Here is a 21,768-nt window from a genome sequence, read left to right as displayed (position 1 = left end):
CAAAAAGTAACATTATATCATACATTACAATTAAGTAATATAAGTCTGTTACCCTCATAAATGTGATAATTTCAAAGATTATCTTCCGTTAAACCAAAACATACCGGTAGTAGCATCCTAATGTTTGTTCTAATGAAAAAAAAAAAAAATTCTAGTCCGGCAGAAATCTGTTATGATATTTCAATTCAAGCTGGGAGCCACACTATATGTTTTGTGTTTTTTGTCAAGAGCTTTTTTTATTTCCAAGTTCCTGAAATTAATTCAAGTCTACTTGACTGTGTTTCTTTTGAGTTTGACTTTATAATCTATGATGGAATGTTGTTGAAGTTATGGATGAAGTTCTCGAATGATCAGTAGGAGTCAATTCCCTCTCAGGGGTTCACGAGCTGGAATATAAATTATCTATAGTAGAAATTTTAGAAATTGTATTGTAATAAGGAATGAGTTGGAAGACAGCGTCACAATATGGAACTTTAGGAATGTATTGGAGCTTGACTTGATTCAGCTCGTCTACATTCCAATGTTTGGACTTTGGTGATACAAATCAGCTAGTGCTTTAGCTGAGACAGTACCTGTCAGTGCAGCTCAGCTTCAAACAAAAAAGGTAAATCGCTTAAATTGTGCAGTGCTTTTTAAAAGTGATTAATTGGGCTGGATCCAACCATGTTTAGACCTGCTAAAAAATATATATATATATATTTAATAACATTAAATAAGTCGAATACAACTGTGGCATACACTGAGTTAATATAACCCCTGTAATACACAGATATGGAATGGTAGTGGACTGGCTTCTTTAATAGCACAGGGTCTGCAGCAATCAGCTTTTGAAAGGCAGTAGTCCGGGGAGTTCTCTTTTCCTGACTGTTTCTTAATTCTTACTTTTGATTTGTATAAATTATCAAGAAATTAAACTTAACCTGCAGTGCAATTAAATGCAGTGAAATAGTTTACAGTGATACAATCCCCAATTACAAGCAATCTGACAATCTCATACTTGTGTATGTGTGTTTTGTTTTATATCTAGTCATTTATAAATAGCGCAACACTAAAAAAAAAACCCAGGAATACTGCTGAATTATAGGACATAATCACAGCTGAAATTTCTAACTAACTGGAATCAAAATTTATAGATCACCCTCATTTCGTGATATAGTCTCATTTGAGTAAGACTACAACATTCTTCCAATTAACTTACCTCTAATCATTGTAAATGCCCTTATAAAGAATTTTCAAATTTTTTAATGGAATTGGTACAGGTATGAGTGTGTCAACAACACATCAATATACAGGCAAAAACATATTTTAAACACATAACAAAGCTGAATAGCTTGGTCTCTTTCAATCTGTTTCTTACCAATGTGACCAAATTATATTTTTTCTCTTACAATGCTCCAATCTACCATTTTTTGGGGAGTAGCAATACTATTAGGACCTGCAAGGCTTTAATAACCTATTCCAGATCTTTACAGTATTTGAAAAAAACAAACCATCACTCATCTTTAGGCAGCTTACTAATTTTATGTCTTCAGTTTCTTTCAAAGCTAAGTCGTAATGATGGGAAATAGCTAATGAAGCAATATCTGTCCCTGGCATTGTTTAAACCCTAGGAAAAGAAGCACTAGAACTATAAACTATAATGCTGTCCATTAGGCTTCATTCTCCAGGTTTTACTGTTTTCCTTTGTGCCAAGACCTCTCTTTCGGCAGCTTCCAAAGACGTTATACAATTTAACCTGGCAAAAGACATTAGGCAGTGATTCGAAGCTCACTCTCACATACACTGACTGCACACTGACTGCACTGTTACACACAGCTGGTGCCAGGCTGTCACTGTTAACCTCTGGAGAGTTTAGAAACAATCTATACATTCATTGGATTTTGGGACTATTCCAAAATTTTAAAGGAAAAAAAAAAACACCTTATGAAGCCTCATCAAGATTTAACTAGAGAAATGGTTCAGTGAGACTTTACAGTAGGGGCTACTGTATATTCTGTGACATTTTAAGATATTTATTCTTTTACCTCAAATGATTTGACTCAATGAGTCTAAATACCAATACTGTTTAAATTAAATTTCACAAAAAAAAAAGCGGAGGGCTCCATTAGTAGCTACAGTATTGTGAGAGGATATTAAACTCGCCTTTATTCTGCACCATTTTTATCAGTTTCTATTGCACATTAATCTAGACTCAAACTGTTTCTTCAGTCAGCAACACATTTGTAGGCTGGTTAATGTGGCTGCTCATTGGGGACCACACTTAATTAATATTATTTCATATAATGTGTTTTCTTCAAAGGTGTAAACAAGACTGTATAATAATCACATATTTATGCCCACTGTATAAAGAAATGAAAATAAATTAAATTGTAAATAAATAAACAGAAAATAAAATCACAGAAAAGGAAAAGAATACAAGGTTATGGATCAGGTGAAAGCCTTCACCTGTGGTACTGGAAAATAACAGCTCATAACTACTGCTGACAAGCTGAAATCACGAGGACTGCAAAACATGTGAGACAACATTCATTATCTTGTTCCCCTCCTGTTTCTGTGTTTAACCCATGTATTCTGAATAAAAAAATACATTTAAAAAAGGTGTAACAAGCATGTATCTGTACTATAGCATACATGCCAGTGGCATTGCCCTTTGCCATTATGTGTTGTAAAACAAGTACCAGCTCCCTGTCAGACAACTATACCAACCATAGTGACCCTTGGGCTTGCTGTTTAAATATCTTTATGTTCTTGTGGTGAAGACTACATTGGAGTAACTACTCAGTGCACCTCCCCTTTACCCATGAAACCCAGGCTCCCAGCCTGCCTATCAAACACACAAGGAATTTCCAACCCAAACTGGTAGACTCACTTCATTCACCATTGTTCTGGTCCCTCAGTGAGAGCTCTGCAAAAATGAACTGGAATCAGATCATCTTCATCTCTTTGCTTGCAATGGTTTTAATACTGGCAAGTAAGTAAGCTTTGAATAAAATGTAGTAAAATATACATGGCAAGTGCATTCTAAGGTGAATTTGGTATAATATTTAAATAATATTTAATATAGAAAAATAGAAAAATGCTAAATAAAATGCAGTTTCTAAAAGAAGTTTGAAGTACTAGTCAACTGAAAATACAAAAGCAGTCCTTAATTGGTTCAGTCTTTACCACCAAGGACTGAAGATTCAAAAAAGAAAATTCAAATGATATATTCATACTTAATTTATAATATTGTTTTACAGACTAATATGTTAAAAATTTTAGAACTGGCAACAACATATGAATATGAAAAAAGGTATTAATCATCCAGGTAAAAATATAAAAAATAATGCTTGTTAATTTTTCTATGCAAAGTATGGCACTGAATGAATAATGAGCTTTTTTTATTGTTTTCATTTTCAAGTTGCCAGTGAAGCTGAAAGTGCAGCTGTACGAACTGACAAGTCAGACATTAAGACAGAGGATGGGGAAAGTAAGTAGAATCTGCATCATTTTTCTTCCACCTTAAATTGAATTAAATGCAATGATATATTCATATATTTAAGTTAACATGTTTAAAAAGCTAGTTTTGAATTGCAGATATGAAAAGGAGGATTTTCATGCAGGAATCTGAAGCAACTGCCTTTTTAAAACGACGTAGCAGGAGATCCACAAAGTCCAAAGATGAAGTGAATGGTGAGGCTGTTTCAAACATTCTCAACAATGTTTTTGTTCCACCTCAGACTTCCTCTGAGACTCTGCGCTCTCTATAGAAGGAAGGGCTGCTGACAGATAAAGAACTAAAGAAGATAATTCTGTCTAAAAAAATATAGGACAGTAACATTTTATTGACATCTATCCGGAGATAAAATACATTTTGATCCAAATAACTGATGTAGATCAATATTAAGATTTATTTTTATTTTTATTGTTATTGTTGGATAACAAATATTATTTATTACTTTACTACTAGTATCTTGTTTATAAAATGTATTTTAAGTAATTTCTTATTTGAAGGAGATAAACACATGATAGTTTTGATAAGAATTGTTATTTAAAGTGTGCACTGGAGAGACATAATTTGGAGGTATGCAACAGTTTTCCTGTTTAAATATGTTTGAGGCGCTGTGCAGCTCAGTAAAGGAGAAATACATTATGCTTGTCTCTCGCAGGCTGTTGTGGGATGCACAGGGCAGAATGGAGAAGTCAGCACCATGGGCTGTCACCTAAAACATTTGGGGAGAACCTAAAATAGATATTCTTTAGTCATTTTGACCAATTTCTTTGCCTCAAAAAATATTTTGGTCATGGTACAAATTCTTTTTTTTTTTTTTTTTAACCTAATTGAAGAAAATCTAGTTTCTTTCCACTGCAGCAACATTTGGGAAAATGGCTTAATGCTATTGGTATGTTAAAGAATGTGTGTGCTGTAGCTGGGAAAGTTAACCCTTGGAGTTTAAAAACAACTCTTCAATTGGGAGGGGTGAGGGTGAGGAACAGAGGAAGTGTTCCTCACGCCTGTTCATTCAAATGTACTATTGTACAATCATTTTATTGAGTTTGCTCAATAATTTTAATTAATTTTATAATTTTGAACTGATTCTTCTTCAATGCTGAAAATATATATATATATATATATATATATATATATATATATATATATATATATATATATATATATATATATATAAAAAGTTCTTAAAAGTTTGATAACTAATGGTAAACTATTGTCACTTGAAGGAACTCCGGAAGCGATTAATTGGTAGATCTTTGTCTCACTCCTGGCGACCTATTGTCATCGGGGGGTAGGTACTGTTTTGTTTCGTGAGGTACGCCATGTCATGAAGTATTACATTTATATAGCAAGTAAAATGTATGTAGTTCTAAATAAATGTTAAGAAATGTACTGTATTCAAAGCTAAACCTTTCAACACTTGTTGTATAATATGCAATCTGCATACGTCACATAGATCTAATGAATGATTAAGAGCAACAACTTCACAACGAAGGGTTTAATTGAAAAATATATACAATCTTGAATTTAGTTATTACTTAATGCTTCATGTTCAAGTTTTTTATGCTGTTTACAACTTTACCACAAGCAAAGGTGTGGTAAGCCCCGACTAAACAAGCATGCCATTAATGGGCTGTTTTTTAGTTGACTGCCATGATATACACTATTCTCACTGTATTGGTTTATTGAGTGCAGTGGTTATGTGGTTTTTACTGTGCCCTAGAAAGGTCATGGTTTTGAATCTCCTCCACCTTTAATAGTCTTCAGTAACTGAAGAAGGAAGCCATCACATTCCTTTTGAATTGGTTCCTAATCTTAGGAGTTAATAATGTTCCATGAGTCAAGGATATGTGGCCACAGGCAATTGCATGATAGTGTAGCATTACAAAGCAGTAGCAGTAGCCCTCCAGCAGGACTAGATTCCAGTCAAGTCTATACAATAAAAATAAATCACTGTTGAAGGTTGGGATCGATTGGTTTTTAACAAACAGCACGTTGTGTGCCAGAAAAACCTTTGGTTGCCAAACAAAGTCAAAGTGATCTATGCTTTTCATTTATATTTTCCTTTTGTATTAAGAATGGTAATAGAGTTTATTTACGTGCTCAAAGGAAAACATGCTATATTTGTTTTTTTACACATTGCAGCTGAATTCAAAATATGCTAAAACACTCTAAATTGCAACAAACTATTTTTGTTGGTTTATCAAATCCATCTTAAACAAGCAGTTTTTACCATTACATACTGGAAGAAAAGTAGATAATGCTGATCACACTATAACAAAGAAGAGCATGTCATGCTGACATTATTTCAACGGTGGGCCGTACCATAGGCTTCTACTGGAAATAACACAATCCTGGGAATCATAAAGAATGATAAAGGCCAACGGAGAAAAAGGGGTAATGGCAACAGAAGACACTACAGTATACATTTATCAAGTAATGAATGAGACACACTGCACATAAAACAAAGCATCAGGAACATCACCAATCAGATCTGCAATGGAGCTCGAAGTCAGGAGACATGCATATGCATAGCTGGGCTGTGATAATCCCCAAGCTAAACTTGGCACAAGATGGCATTCCTTCTGTCAAACAGGCCACATTTTTGCCGCACTTTGAGACAAAATGATAATGGGACACAATTCAGATAAAGGGGGGTCGACTGCAATCCTTTATTCTACCATTACATTTTTTAAACTTAATTGATCTGTAACATGTTTCCAATAAAAAGTGTTTAAATAGTGTACTGTATATATATATATATATATATATATATATATATATATATATATATATATATTTGTTATGCAACACATTTTTAAGTCTTGAGGTTTTTTGTTACAGCTGAGAACAGGCAGAGACTAGCTGCGGATGAGCGCAGGAGGGAGTATTACGAAGAGCAGAGAAATGAATTTGAAAACTATGTAGAGGAGGAGCGTGATGGTAAGGAATCAACTCTTCCTCGTTCCTTTTCACCCACCACACCCTTTCCTAGCCCCGGAATCAAATAACACATATAGTAACTAGATTATCTTTGCGAGCTTGCAAAAATAGGTATTTGAACTGCAAGGCAACTGTTTATTTTCACAAAAGTAACATTTATGCAAGACATAGAAGAAGCAAACACAAATGATATACAATAGTTGCCCGAGTGTACATATTGCACCCTACAAATCATGAATACATTTTTTTATCAGCTTCCCACTTCTGAAGTAACACACAAGTAGATAACACTGTTACCTATTGGTCCCTTTTGAGTATCACTGACAAGTCTTTACTGTTGCCCTACAGAGCAGCAGGAGAGAAACCGTGAGAAGACTGAACAGTGGCGTGAGTACCACTATGACGGCCTCTACCCATCTTACCAGTACAACCGTCACCACATTTAAACCCTGCACTGAACACAATCACCAAAAAAGGACATCATAACAGAAGTATACATCTCACTAAAATGTGCTTACACATTTATATTTAAAACAATTAAGCATACCATATTAGCTTTAAGAAAAAAGACTGTCATTAAAAAAAAAAAAAATACAGCTTTTCATAGTGCGTTGCTTTAGCTAATATAGCCATCTCAGCCTTCAGAAACTTGTTTTGTAAAAATGTAACTAGATTGATATCAAATGTTGTAAAACTGTTATTTTACGTAGATTTAAAGGCAGTGGTGAATTAAGGGTTTTTGTATAAAGGTAAAATGTAAGCACAAGCTCTTAGGAAACAAAATGTTTATCTAGCTGTGTAAAAAGGTTCAAGACAGTTTGCTCTAGTGGTTGTGAAAATGGATTCTTTTGAAATGGAGGACTCAAATGTATCTAAAATGTAAAGCTGTGTGACGGCATCTAAATCATGTCTTGAACTGATAGGCTTTAAATTTTATTTTATTAATTAACTTTTAAAATTAAATTAGATGCAGTCATCTTGTTTGGACTTTGTGCTTATAACATATTGTGACTGCGTTTCTGAATGTACAGTGCAGACATGTATAATTTGGTACATATTATTAATTGTGAGTGAGCAAACTGTTTGACAAATTAGATCTATTAACCATATATATTATATATATATATATATATATATATATATATATATATATATAAAAGACACTGTGGACAAGGAGCTTCCATGAAATTGAGAGGTAACATCTACAAATGAAAAAGACGCAGAGGCTGGATCTTCTGAAAGGTCAAACAGTGCCACATATTTACCATACATTCCTAATCTTAGAAACAATGAGCATTGATTTCTATGAATGGATATCTTACTGTACATAATTTTTTATTTAAATCAATATATAAAAAGCAAGTGACAATCTCCACCCATACATTCATTCTTATAAACAAACTTGCGTGGTTTCTTGTTCACATTGGTATATTACACCTATGAGTACACTGGTTGTCTTGTAACAGTTTGCACGTTTAGCAGCCTCATGTCATACACAGCATGAAGTTTTCATTGAGTGAAGAAAATACATCTTCAGTTCACAACATCATAGCCACAACAAAAAAGAAATATTAATCAATTTCACAATAAGGAAAATGAATTTTCATGAACACTGATCAGCTATCTTGAAGGAACTGAACTTTAAGCACAAGGACCTGTAACAAACAGCACAGACTGATTTTAACCAGGCATCCTGTTTTCTGGTTGTTTCTTCATGGTTTTCTACACCACAAAACTACAAAAGGCCATATTCACAAAACATTTACCACAGTGCTAAGTTAACACATTTTTTTTTTTTTTTTCTTTAAAAAGAAAGCTACTGATGTTAAAACAAGACTGATTTAAAAAAACTTCAAGCAATTACCTTGGGAGGTTTATTTAAGTATAATTGCAACTTAGGTGTTTCTATGTAGTTAAAAAAATAAAATAAAAAAAATAATGGCCCAAACATTATGGACCACGGTAATATGGATCTGCGTGTAAAGTATCAGGGCCTGTAATCACTGTAAACTGTTGAGGAATTTTGGCTGCTCCTCTCCTCTTGTCAAAAGAAGCTCTGCACCGATCTTGGGCCCTTTCTTCTCCTGAAGAAAAAGAAAACAAGATGTGGTTACTTTATTGTAGAAGAGCCTGCATATACTGCAGACAATGACTGGGACTTGGTGACTCAATGGCTGGTTATATAAACCAGTGCTAGGAAGTTCACCCACCTATAGTATGAAGCAGTGTTAGGACAACAGTGTCATGTTAATTTGTATAGATTGTAAAATGCATAAATGATGACTGAATTTTTTTTTTTTTTTTTTTTTTTAAAAGGTTTTTTACTCCAGAGATATCTTTTTTTTAAGCTAAATAAAAACAAAAGAATATTCAAATAGTTGTATACACTGTACATTTGAATATGAAATATTCAAACATAATAAAAACAGGTTTATATGTTTTGCATACAGTATTTTTTTTTTTTTAATTATTAAATAGGAATATCAATACACATACCCTTAACATGCCATCCCTTTCCCACTTGAAAAGTCCACAGTTGCTGAAATTGAAAAATAAAGACATAAATAGGAAAAAACAGAATAAGTGATCATGTCTTGATCAGTGAAACACAAATGGATTTTAAAAAAGACAAAAGAAACCCTTTGCAGAAAGGAGTAGTCCTAGCAAAGGTCAGAAACAGAAGGTACTTTCTCCAGCTCTTACCTGCAGTGTTTTTGGGGCAGCCTGTCCAGTGACATTTCTCTTTGTCCACATTTACATTTGAAGAACCGCTTGACTGCTTCATGCCAGTGGTAATCATGTTTTTCAGTAACGCATTTATCCAAGGGTTTGAAATATGTGTATTTACACTGTAACAAAAAACATGTTTACAGTATCTTGCAAGTTTTATGCTTACCATACAAGTAGCCTAATAAGTAAGCTTTCTCATTTTGACAAAAATCAAATCAAACACCTACAGTACAGTATTTTTGCTTTTTCTGACTTACTGTTTTACAGGTTACAGCTCTGCATTTCAGCTCTCGGATATTTCTCATTTTGTCTTCCATTTGTTCTTTATTTACCAACGGCTCAAAGTACCTCTCCTGAATTTCTATCTCAGCCTGCAAAAGAAATGACAGGTAAAATCCAGCTTCTAGCTCCAACACTGATGTCTTACAAAATACAAAAGCCTTTAACTGTTTCAATACTGCAGACCTGTATAATACCCCCTCAAAACTGCAGACAGCTACTGCAGCTATGAAACATAACCACTCAACACAGAAGACCAGGCACTACCTTTTTCTTTATAAGACACTGAAACTACTGTGTATTTAAGCATAGTAGGCTTGTCTTTTTAAGTTACACTGTTGAAAGAGATAAAATACCTCTTTACAGCCTATTCCCAATAGTTTGTTCCACAAATATGGCAATTTTATATGATATTGAAGAAAAAAAAAACGACATTAGTCATTTCCATTGTAATGCTGAAAAACGTTTGAGTTGTGTTTTGCATTTGCCATTTCCTTCATGGTTACTGCACAGACTTTTCAATTTAAGCTACCTCTTTCACTGCTCCAGTGTGTCTTGATTTGGCATTCAGAATTTGCTGAAATTCAGCTGATTGTAAATACTCCAGCTGCTCTCGCCGTTTCTTTGAGGCAGGCTCTGTTTCATCTGTTTCTACTTTAGCTGGAAGGAAAGGAACAATAACTTTTAAAAGTCTTAAAGGTTTATTTTGGGGTGCCTGTTAAACACATGGTTTTGTGTTGGGTTTTTGTTCCTTGATATGTTATTCACAATCACTACAATCTCTCCTGACCATGTATTTGCCAGATGAAATGGCACTGTTTAATTGTGGTGGATCTAATTAACATTAACTTGATAAAAGGTTAATATTTCTGTATGTGTAACATATTAAATACAAATAGGTATCGGCAACATGCATCATGATTAATATCATGAAATACTGCAGTGAATCGGATTTACAGTACTCACTCTCAGGAGTTGCAAGGCTCTTTTCCACTCTTTTTGCCACATCTTTTATGCTTGTATCTGACCTTTTTCTTTTGACACCATTAGGATCTTCCTTTGATATTCCTCCTTCTTTTGCCCTCAACTTCTTTAAAGCAGCAAGCTAAAGAAAAATAGCAAGCATAATGTAAATATTTATTGCTTAATAAAACACCGGAGAAAATCTAGTTCCTTTTCTAGTGACAACATAGAGTGTAAACTACTGTAGGACTTACTGCTACAAACTGAGTCAACCCAAGTAATGCTGCACAGAACTGCTTTTAAATACAGTATTTATCCTGTTCACCACATGGAAAAACTGTACTAGGTCACTGGTAATAGAAAGCCTACGTAGAAGTTTCAAGTACCTTGGCTGCAGACAAAATTGGCTTTGGTGCTGGTGGTGGAGAACCATCAAAAAACAAGACATCCTCTCCATCTGCAAACCCTCTGCCCAATTTAGGTGTCGGTGGCGTCACTGCGATCTTCTTGCCTTTAGGGAATTCAGCAGCAGCCCTAGGCGACGCAAGTGCAGATCTCCCTGGGGTGGGTGTTGCAGGGCAGTCAGGTATATCTGTGCTTTGCAAGGACCTATGAACAATATTTATACAATGATTAGATTAAATAAACTGAAAGGTTTAACAAAAACTAATAGTCCTCAATGTGAAAAATACCAAACAAATGACCAGTTTGGGCAACACATTTTATTGGTATTTTTTTCATTCAGTTGGAAGTTAAATGTAAAAAAAAAAGTTGGATTAGTTAAAAACACCAGCATTAGTAACAATTCTCTCTTCTATCACAATCTGTAGAGCATGCTGTTTTTAATTCCTGTTATTTGTTACTATGTGCACAGTGTAATAGGGATGGGATGGTGTAGCAGGGGGAGATCTGTGCTGACTCTGCTGGCGTGTTCACAGGGCTGCAGGAATAGGGCGGCAGTCGTCCAACAACCGCCTGTGAGTCATGGCAGTGACACGGGAGGTGGAAAAGTGGGTGTGTGGACTTTCCCCCTCTCTGAATGGCTGAGAGGCAAGTCTTGGGAGATTGTTGGCCCTATAAAATAATGCTCCGCTGTTTCCTCAGGTCTGCCCACTTAATCGCGCCGAGAGTGCGGAAGCTCTGATTCAGGACCGGGAATCAGCCGGGAGAAAAAGAAAGAGTCTCACAGCGAGACAGTGAGAGCGGGGAACCCTTGGGCAGACCCCGGAGTATTGTAACGGAGCAGGCTAGTTAGCCGGCAGTGTAGGACGGTGATCCGGGTCGCACGGGTAGCGGCGACTGGGATATAGCTGTCAAGTGCAGCACCTTTTGTTTGTAGTTTTGTTACTGTTTTATTTTCCCTGTTTCTTTGTGCCTTCTGTTTTGAATTATTGTTTCGAAGCACCTGCAAGGGCGCCGGTATTGTGTACCATCGCTTGGTATTCCCGTGGCTCTGTTTACCATCGTTGGTAAGCGGACCACGGACCCACAGAGCTATCTGCGGGCGAAAAGAAAAAGAGCACCCCGAAATAAAACTGGGCACCTGTGCGGTGTTGTCAAATCCACCTGTCTGTCTCCTGTGTCAGTGGATTACCCATCACACTTCCACAGATGGTAAAACAATTCTAAGGTAACCCTAATGTCTTGGTATAAATCATTCAAGTTATACAATGAAGCAAATACAAAACAGTTGCATCAAACATGGATTTGATGACAGTTTGTGTTTGAATTATTATTATTTTTTCCACCATGAGCGGAAACCGGTGTTCTGCAACGTCTAAAAAACAGCACTCCATCTTCAAATACACACCGTCTTTTTTCTTATATCAAAAATACATTCATCCATTAGATTGAATAGGTTTTGTGGATGGGATAAGATCTTCCTCAGGTATTTCGCTAAGGCTTGAATTGTCCTTGCTTCATTTGGCAGCAGACATTGTTGTTGACATACTGAATAGCACTCTTTCCAACACACGTGGTTGATGTTTTCAGTAAAAAAGAAAAAGAAAAAGGGCAAAATGGCAGCGATGATGACTACGTGGATGTCCTAGGTGAGAGAGCAGAGTAATAATAAAAAGTTGTTCAAATAAAAATTGTATTTTCCTTCACTTTGTACATGGAATGAAGAGCATTAACCACTGTATACCGTAATAACGATAACTGCAGTGCAGCCACACTGACCCTAGTGTAATGGGGGTCCAGATAGACCCCTGAACAGTACAAAGTACAATTTCTATAATGAGGGGGGTGCCAAAATACAGTAAACTACCTTCTTTGAATATCTTCTGCTCTTTTCTTCCTTGCGTCCAACATCTGTTGCTTCTGTTGTTTTAATAGTTGAGTTGCTGATATAGATTGGATAGTTTGCATTGGCTTTCCATTTAGACCTACTAAAAAAATAAGATAATAGCCAATCTCATTATTGCCACTGTTACTCTACTTTACCTTTGCAACAGCCAGTATCTAATTTAATTTGCTATAGATTCTGTCCTAATATGTCTCCCTGACCCACCCAACCCCAAATTTCAGCAAAGAATATCAGATGCATCTTAATACAAAGATCCTGTAATCAAGAGAGACATATCCAAGACACATGTGTATGTCAAATATAGTCATGCTCCTTGTTTAATTAAAGCAAACTAATTACTACTAAAGCATTATATAAAATTTTTATGTAAAATGGATTTACCTGAAGCTTGGGTTAAATGTCTTTTCAGGTTCAATGCACCTGGTGTTGGCAGATCCATCAAGTTCTTAAATTCATCTGAGCATACTGGTGCCCCATTCGACTGCATTGCTAAACAAATAGAGATAATCAGGGGCACTTCTATTAACCTGTCACTTATGTACTTTTTTACATTTCTTTTAATATGTATACCCTTTTTAATGTCACAAAACATGGATCAATGACAGAAATTACTATGCGATTGAATCCAGTTAACACATTCAACAACATAGCTGTCTAAAAATAAAGCGATCCGCCCCCCTTTCTATTTAGAGCAATTAAAAACAGTTCTGTCTCTTACCCTTTTTCTGCGCTTCTTTGGCAATAGTGTCCGCTCCTTTAACAAATAAATTACTCAAAGTCGACTGGACCGGCTTCTTAGGAATAGATGCGGAACTGCGAAAAGGAAAAAACACTCAATTAAATTTTACAGCAGTATTTATTTGCTTTTACTTAGAAAAGTTTTCATAATAATACAGACCATTGCAATTTTTGACCTGGTAGTTACCGGTCGTAGTGAAAAAAACAAAAAAAAAAAAAACACATTACAATAGTAAGCAACTTAAAGCTGGCAGGATCCCCCAACCAGAACTAAGAATACCAAGCCAGTGCTACTCAAGATCACCCAAAACCTGTAAAAACCTCAAGCATGCAGTAAGTTATGGATAACAATTGTTATTATACACAAGTAATAAGAGTAAAAAAAACTAAAAACCAATCCTTACAGTGAGGCTGCACACGCTGCTGAAGAAACTCCTCCGTAATGAAAGCCGCCTTGGCACAGCCGCTCCTTCAGACTGCCTCCCTTCCCTTTCTGCTTACCAGGGACTCTTCCAGAGAAACTGGACTGCAGCTCTGATCTCTTGGAGCTCAGTTTTTTATACTGTGCTTTCACATGGTACTGGCAGAATTGACACTCGTTCTGTATGGACCAAAATTTGAAAATGTTATGAAGAAACTCTGTTGAGATACAGATTAAGTTTCTATTCAGGAGAGTGTTAAGATTGTTTATTATGGAAGGTAATACATGAGTTTTAGAGGACTCGTAAACCACACACCAAGTTCACAATCTGGGTACAAGGATCTCCATTTTTCTTCGTCGCTTTGCAGGTCCCAAAATCTTGTGCCTCCCCCATAAGCAAGACCTTCTGCGGGTGATCCACTGACAAACAGACCTGGGCAATAGAGGGAAAACAGACTATAAATATTGTACTTCTTGCTTGAAATACATATGTGAAGTATCTTTGGATTGTAGATAACTACACAACTTTTTAAACGCAGAAGTTCCATATTTACTGCAAAGGGTCTGAATTTTTGCTCTTTGTTGGATTGGTTTGATAAAACTGACCCCATCCGAGCCCTCCTTTGGCTTCATTGGGTTTGGATTGAGGATGCCAATAACAGTCCCTGGGTCTGTCTTCCAGTGTTCTTTGTGAACGTCTCCAAACAGAAACAGGGAAATATACACATCCAGGTTACGAAGGTCAGTGAGACGCCAGATACTGAAGGTTTTACCCTGAAAGAATAATATAAATTAAATTAAAAAAAGCACTTGTATGGAATAAGTATGCAAATAATCTTCTATCTGAATAACCTTATGAACTGGTCTAGACCACTAAAATGAAGCATATAAACACACTTCAAAAAACTATGTTTATTACTGATGTATTACTGAACAAACATATTCCTCATAACTTTGAAAACAAACACTATTGAGAAATAAAGATATTTTCAGTGAGAAACTTCTTGACAGAGTAAACCCAGTCTACTTACACTGCTAGAGCTCTGAGGGGTGTATTTATTCACAACCACCCCAAAGGTGACCCAGTCACACTCGTCCAGTTTCTCCCGGGCCAGCTTCTCCGGCAGCTGGGAGAGACGGATCATCTTGCGATCAGACATCTTGCGCTCCATTTCAGTGGAGGACACACGGGGCCTCCTAGTCAAGACAAAACACACAAGTTAAGTGAATTATTTATTTCAGTACTTTTAAAAATGTTAATCCGGTAAATGTTGCCTTTAAAAAAAGAAATGGCGAACCTTTAGTTACTAAAATAATAGAGATGGAGATTTTAAACATTTAAACTCTAAAGAAGTGGCTAAACGTTGAATAATATGCTACACGTATAACCGTTTACGTGACAAATTTGTCATCATATACAGTCAGTCCGTTGCATATCTGACTGATCTGGTACCAAATTAAGGGCGGATATTATAAAAAGGAAGAGGTTTGGCAATTGCCTCCAAGTAGCTTTTCTAATTGGTGTAACAGAAAGACTGACACTGGGGCGGGTTTTATTCTTGGTCGATCTGTTGCTTCATTGGTGCACTCTGTGTTCATGCTGTAGTCGTGGTATTTATCAAGTCCACGGGGTAAGAAAGTTAATAACAAGCGTTTTTTTTCTGACATTTGTTATATATTTTTTATAAAATGGCACCTAAACAAAGGAACAAGGTAAAGCCACATTAGTATTTTGAGGAACCGCACAAGAAGACCATGGCATGTCCATAATTATGTCAAACTTAGGTCGGCCAGGGTGTCGCCCACAGCTGCATTGTCCTCTGACGCTGTAGTTCTAGATTGGCTGCATGTCCGGTCTACAGAGTGAAAAAAAAAAGCAGTCGGCTGACGGCATACGCTTCAGAGGACAGCGTGTGTTCATCTTCGCCGCTCCCAAGTTAGCGCAGGGATGGTAGCGGTGAGCTGAGCTTAAAAAATACAATTGGATATGTTAAACTGGGAGAAAAGCGGGGTGAATTACCGACAACTAAAAATAAATAAATAAGTAAATAATATTTTAATCGAGTGACAGCCCTAATTTCAATATGTACTTTTGTGTGTTACTTGCTTATTTAAGGTTTGTTTGCTTAGAAAATACTAATCAGGGCTGTCAATATACATCAGAATGTAACATAAAGAGTGTGTGTGTAGTTAAATGCTGACACCTTCATAAGAAATGTAGAAAGCACATCCCTACAAAATAACCCCCCAACAAACAAACAAGCTGATGGATCATTAAAATAATAGAATCTTTACTATATAATATGAAGCCCATGTACCTGAGCCTGAGTCCTGAGAATCTCTCCAATGTGACGTCCTGATCTGCTACTCTTGAGCTGCTGGCTGTAGGGCCCTGTGTGCCAGACTGCACTGCTGCTGCTGGAGGGGATCTGGAAACAGTGTTGGGTTTACTGCTGCTCCTCAGGGGCTGTGACGAGGGGCAGGCACCCACACTCTTCTGATAGGGGGTCTTGGTCTCTTAATTTATTCCAATGAAAGAAATACAAAAAAAAAAAAAAAAAAAAAAAGGCGTGCATATAATCCATTATTTAAATGAAGAAGTAATGATTAGGAAGCAATAGTGGTGTGCACTTGGTTAAAGGTTTGCAATGGTGATTGCAGTCTCACTAATTTAAAAAACAATGAACTTCCAAAATCCAAGTTGTTTCTTCTTACCTGTTGTTGGATGCTTTGGTACAAGGGCTGTTCTTTGCTTGGATTTCAAAAGGCCAGAGCTATTAAGCTGGGAAGAAAAACAAGGGGAGTCCTGAACCTTTTTAGCTTCATTGCTCTTCAGGGTAATGTGCATAGATTTATCTGTAAATAAATAAAAAAAAAATATATAATATTTTAAGAATAGTACACATTTTAAAAAATAAAGAAGCCATGCATTCCACAGATATGTTTTATCTAGCAGCCAACTCCAATATAAAGTGGACCATATAAAAAACATCTCATCAATTAAAACAATGCTATGTCTTTTCAATTTAGGAAGAGTCAGAAGATACCCCTCTTTGAGGACCAGTTTTCAGTTAAGACCATAACAGGAATGTTCCACTGTATTCAATTTTTTTTTTTGCCTCAAATGTAAATTAAACACTAAGTATGGCCTACAGAGTACCCTTATTTCTTATAATAGAATTTGTAATGAAAGTGTAATTGTAATCCCTGTATTTGATACCTGGTTGCTGTTTCTGCTTATTCGGGGGCGTTTTCTGTGGAGGACTGGTCAAGGCCTGCTGGGTGACAGCTAACTGCTGTTGTAAGGTCTCCATTTGCTCCTGCATCCTTCTCAGTTCAGCTGTAAAACAATTGCAATGCACATGATTGTGTAAAATGAAATTTACTTAAAGCTAAGTCAACAGTACAGTTTAGTACCCATGGCAGGTTGTTGATGACAAAAAAAATACAAAAAACAACACATACCTTCTAAGTCCTGTTTAGATTTGTCCTGGTTTTCTTCTGATGATGGTCTTTTTTTGATAATTTCTTTTGCTGGCTCTTCTTCCTCTAAATCCACAACATCGTCAAACAATGTGTTTATATCTTCTACCTGCTCAATGACCCCCTCACCCCCCTGTCCGTCACCCTCGTCAAACTCTTCCCCGTCATCATCCGCATCAAACAGATCATCCAGCTCATCTGTGTCCCCGGCTCTCTCCTCACAGTCAAAGCTTCCGCTCTCCGCCGCCTCGTTTTCCTCCAGCAGGGAGGCCAGCAGATCCAAATCATCATCACCTGTCAGCAGGGCAGCCAAAGTCTTTTGTTTATCTTTTTTTTTTAAATTACATCTATGGCCAAATGTTTTGCATCCCCCTATAGAATTAACTAATTTTGGTGAAAAAGTTACATGAAACCTGCTGAATAATGTTACTTTAACATACTGAAATACACAGTGCTTTGTGGTTTTCCATATACAAAAATTTAAAAATGTGACATTCAAAGTCCGACATGAAATACTGTAACAGTTACTACTGTTATGGCTTCCGGTAGACTAAATAATCACTACTGTTTTGAAGGTTACCACTGTAGTGAAATCTAAATATCATAAAAGTTAGACCTTTTTTTTAATTTACATACAACAGCCTTTAATACATTATTGCATCAAGGACCATTAAGAAAACAAGATCATGCCTGAGAAAAACAAGTAAAATAAAAATACAGCATTAATCAATACTATAAGCAAATTGTGTTGCAAGAAAAGTCTTACTTTCCATTCTTGAATGCAGTATTGACAGCAGCGATGCACAAGAGAGATCTGAAAATACAGCAAAATCTAAGTCTCCAAGGATTTACAAATTGGCAATTATCTTGATGCATCTTCCATACTCACTTCATCACCTAGGACATTTTCAAAATGCATTCAAATGTAGTTATTACCACTGGTCTATTGTATTTCATTTTATTGTATTTTTTAAAAGTACAATACAATGTGTGTGTGTGTATATATATATATATATATATATATATATATATATATATATATATATATATATATATATATATTTTTGTTATTTTTTTTTTTTTACAGAAGTTAGTAAGAAACTATGCCATAAAGGACACCCAATAACAACATATTTTGCCTGTTGTCACCAAGACAGGTAAAGAAAGAAGAAAATGAATGTCCTTATTTTCATTGCGGTCAAGCTATCAGACAGTTTTGAAATGCTGGTCAAGCTATCAGACGTTAACTTGTATAGATAGTTTCACTGTTTCAAGCAGTAAAATTCTTCACTCAGAGATTTAGAACTGCACTGGAATAAAACAAGCCATGCAATACACTTTCATAAAGAATGAAAAACATAATATTTAATAAGTATGAAAGAAATTCTAATATATATATATATATATATATATATATATATATATATATATATATATATATATATATATATATAACCTTCCATTGACCTCCCTAATTTCACTGCAGATGTGTTGTGCACATGCCCCTCTCATATCAAAGTATTAGTATTAATTTACTTAGTAGTACAAAAAAATTCCATTGGGACCACCCTAATTTCACGGGGAGAGTATGTGTTTACTGTGTGTGTTTAAAATGTCATCATATTTTATGAAGGTAACCTCTGGGATAATATACACACAACACACATAATACCGTATACCTACATACATCACATCACAAATGTGCATGTGTGTGTGTACACCAACAACACAAACAACCTTAGTGTGGTTGAGTGGATACACGTTTTTGCTCAAACACATTGTAATTGTAAGCAGCAAAAATGTCTGTAATCAACAATTTAAACAACATTATTGTTGAGATTTCTTTCATACTTATTAAATATTACATTTTTCATTCTTTTTGAAAATGTATTAAAGTGTATTTCCTCGGTCGTTTTATTCCAGTGCAGTTCTAAATCTCTCGGAGTGAAGAATTTCACTGCTTGAAACAGGGACGCCTGTTAACTCCATATAAGTTAACGTCTGACTGCAAGATTAAGTGTCTGATTGACCGGCATTTGAAAACTGTGATAGCTTCCAAAACTGCGCGATAGCTTGACCGCAGTTTATTTCCACTGCGTTAAGGACAAGCAGCTTTTGTCACGTAATTAACAAACTGTGCCAGATAAAATGTCTATAACGATGTACCCAAGTTGACATTATGTGATCAGTTAAACTAAACTAAAACTGACGGCAACACTTGATTTAGTATCAAGGTATTCCCCGACTGGAAACTAAACAGCTGAATGATAATATTTTGTTTACATCTATGACCTAAACCTCATTTATAAGAAAATAACATCGCATAGATTGGCCAGATATGTGTTGCTCACACAATCATTCTAATATTTTAATTCTCATAACATGTACTTTATTGCGATGCAAATTACTAAACAATTCATTAAACTTTATAAATCTTACTTGATGTTCCCGATTCACTGCCGTAGCAAAGAAACACTGAAAGCTGGCGCCAATCCGAAGCCCCAACCACAGCAATAATTTAGGTGTTCTTAAAGGCGCCTGTATAGAAAATTATAACCAGACCGGAGTCTCCTCAATCTACGTATAACAGCGCTTTTAAATATTTTGTATGGTAAATATTTTATTATTGTTATTATTATTATTACCAATTTATAGTGTGCACTTGGTTTTAATTATAGAGGTAAAAAAATGTGATCTGTCAGGCGCACAGACAGCTGACGTAGATCTTAAAATTGTCTAGAGTGGGTGTTTATTCACAACATTGAGAAGCCACTATAATTTGAATGACGAGAAAATCAAAAAGTTATTTTAACATTGCATTTAACAAGCACAGATGGGACGGGTTAATTACAGTACAGTGCAAACTTCTAAAATCAGAACATTATAAATACGAAGGCAGACAATTACAGAAATAAAAGTTATTAAAGACTAGAACTTAAATTGTGATTAACTGAAGCAAAGACTGCGTTCAAATACTGACTTAGCTAAAACTTCAACATCCTCTATTAACATATGCTAAATAGTAACAAGGATGTGAAATAATAACATTAAAATCGCATTGGTTTGGGACGTATTGAACAAGGCATTTAACGTACTGTTTATATGGTAATGGAGTGGGGGTGGGTAAGGGCATGTTTTGCCTGTGGCAGAACTGATCTAATTACACAGCATCGTCAACCTTTGTTTTAGAAATAATGTCATGTACTAGGGCAGTGGTCCTCAAAGTGGTGCCCACGGCAGCTGTTCTTAAATTATGGGTCGTCAACACATTTCTGGCGGGTCGTAGCGTGGAAAAATAAAGAAAGCTTTAAACACGCTTTCCAACAAAAGCGTCACAGCAGTCTGTTGACAGTGCTGCTCGCTTATGCTGTGCTTGTACGTACTCGACATTTATTTATTTATTTTTTTCCTGAAGGGATTATGCGTTATGATCAACCCGTTGAATATCTACATTGTCTCTGCGGCAACCCAAACAGTTAGCTGGATGGGACATAAACTGTGTCTGTTTCCTTCACAGGTACTGACAGTAAGTTTAACTAATAGGAGAGTCAAATATCTCCCAAGTTTTACGCATCTGTCCAATCATAAGCAAGCAGAGGCCGTTCACGGTATTCTGCATAAAAACTGAAGGCGAGTGAGTAGCAAAGATCTGACAGCTGTCCAATCATTCGTGAGCGGAGGCGGGGTGTTAATATGCCGGGTAAGCACTGAATTTCGCCGACTGTTATTGACTAAAATAATACATTTCAGTATTTAGAATTTAATTTTCTATCTCTATATGTTTTTATTATTTCACCAGACAAGGGAAACACTAGTATATATAGTTACGAATCGACTTTCTCTGAATAATTGTACTGGAGATGACATGTATATATATATATATATATATATATATATATATATATATATATATATATATATATATATATATGTGTGTGTGTGTGCTCTCTCGTGTGTGTGTGTGTGTCTCTCTCTCTCTCTCTCTCTCTCTCTCTCTCTCTCTCTCTCTCTCTCTCTCTCTATATATATATATATATACACACACACACACACACACACACACACACACACTGTGTATGTCGCGAGAAGGCAGTGTTTAAGTTAAACCGATGCAATAGTTAGCGAGCCCGCAAACAGACAAGTAAGATCAGTTTATGCCCGTGCCAAAATGACTTTGAGGACCACTGTTCTAGGGCCACTGCAAAGTAATGGCACTGTGCATAATTATACACAACATAACAGCAAACTTTAGGTCGAAATAACAAATTACAGAGCTAATGTAGCGTTTCAAAAGGAATAGGTTTAAACAAACACATTGAAAATAATTGTGTATAACAAAGACAAGGCTGTATCTAAAGAGCAACTGTGTTCACATTCATAGACAGCCAGCTAAACTACCTCCTTCGTTTGTAC

General features: G+C 35.8%; 2 protein-coding genes across 2 annotated transcripts; one reads left to right on the top strand and one right to left on the bottom strand.

The window, feature by feature from the left end:
* The first annotated feature begins 2,847 nt into the window (after positions 1 to 2,847).
* Positions 2,848 to 7,096, top strand: LOC121318278 (unique cartilage matrix-associated protein). Its single transcript, XM_041254782.1, has 5 exons — positions 2,848 to 2,971; positions 3,401 to 3,469; positions 3,577 to 3,672; positions 6,335 to 6,433; positions 6,782 to 7,096. The coding sequence occupies exons 1-5, from the start codon at positions 2,914 to 2,916 to the stop codon at positions 6,877 to 6,879; spliced, it is 420 nt and encodes a 139-aa protein (XP_041110716.1). The 5' UTR covers positions 2,848 to 2,913; the 3' UTR covers positions 6,880 to 7,096.
* Positions 7,097 to 7,588: 492 nt separating this feature from the next.
* Positions 7,589 to 20,637, bottom strand: LOC121318276 (protein MCM10 homolog). Its single transcript, XM_041254778.1, has 20 exons — positions 19,795 to 20,637; positions 18,122 to 18,169; positions 17,338 to 17,649; positions 17,093 to 17,212; positions 16,588 to 16,728; positions 16,191 to 16,389; positions 14,904 to 15,069; positions 14,479 to 14,646; positions 14,189 to 14,305; positions 13,856 to 14,052; positions 13,432 to 13,526; positions 13,095 to 13,202; positions 12,675 to 12,795; positions 10,792 to 11,014; positions 10,409 to 10,547; positions 9,975 to 10,102; positions 9,421 to 9,534; positions 9,137 to 9,282; positions 8,930 to 8,972; positions 7,589 to 8,517 (listed from the first exon to the last, which is right to left on the bottom strand). The coding sequence occupies exons 2-20, from the start codon at positions 18,126 to 18,128 to the stop codon at positions 8,434 to 8,436; spliced, it is 2,628 nt and encodes an 875-aa protein (XP_041110712.1). The 5' UTR covers positions 18,129 to 18,169; positions 19,795 to 20,637; the 3' UTR covers positions 7,589 to 8,433.
* Positions 20,638 to 21,768: the final 1,131 nt, after the last annotated feature.

The sequence above is a fragment of the Polyodon spathula genome, chromosome 7 (genome assembly GCF_017654505.1).
Source record: "Polyodon spathula isolate WHYD16114869_AA chromosome 7, ASM1765450v1, whole genome shotgun sequence".
NCBI lineage: Eukaryota > Metazoa > Chordata > Actinopteri > Acipenseriformes > Polyodontidae > Polyodon > Polyodon spathula.
The sequence above is the reverse complement of the archived record's forward strand: the minus strand, read 5'-3'. Positions and strand labels throughout refer to the sequence as shown.

What these genes read in the sequence shown, in the direction of transcription:
- LOC121318276 (XM_041254778.1), bottom strand. An exon ending in GAGCCTTGCAACTCCTGAGA is followed by an intron (nt 10,103 to 10,408) that starts GTGAGTACTGTA and finishes CTTTCCTTCCAG; the next exon opens with CTAAAGTAGAAACAGATGAA. An exon ending in CTGCCCCAAAAACACTGCAG is followed by an intron (nt 8,973 to 9,136) that starts GTAAGAGCTGGA and finishes TTTCAATTTCAG; the next exon opens with CAACTGTGGACTTTTCAAGT.
- LOC121318278 (XM_041254782.1), top strand. Translation starts at nt 2,914, where the DNA reads ATGAACTGGAATCAGATCATCTTCATCTCTTTGCTTGCAATGGTTTTA. An exon ending in AATGGTTTTAATACTGGCAA is followed by an intron (nt 2,972 to 3,400) that starts GTAAGTAAGCTT and finishes TTCATTTTCAAG; the next exon opens with TTGCCAGTGAAGCTGAAAGT. An exon ending in TAAGACAGAGGATGGGGAAA is followed by an intron (nt 3,470 to 3,576) that starts GTAAGTAGAATC and finishes TTTGAATTGCAG; the next exon opens with ATATGAAAAGGAGGATTTTC.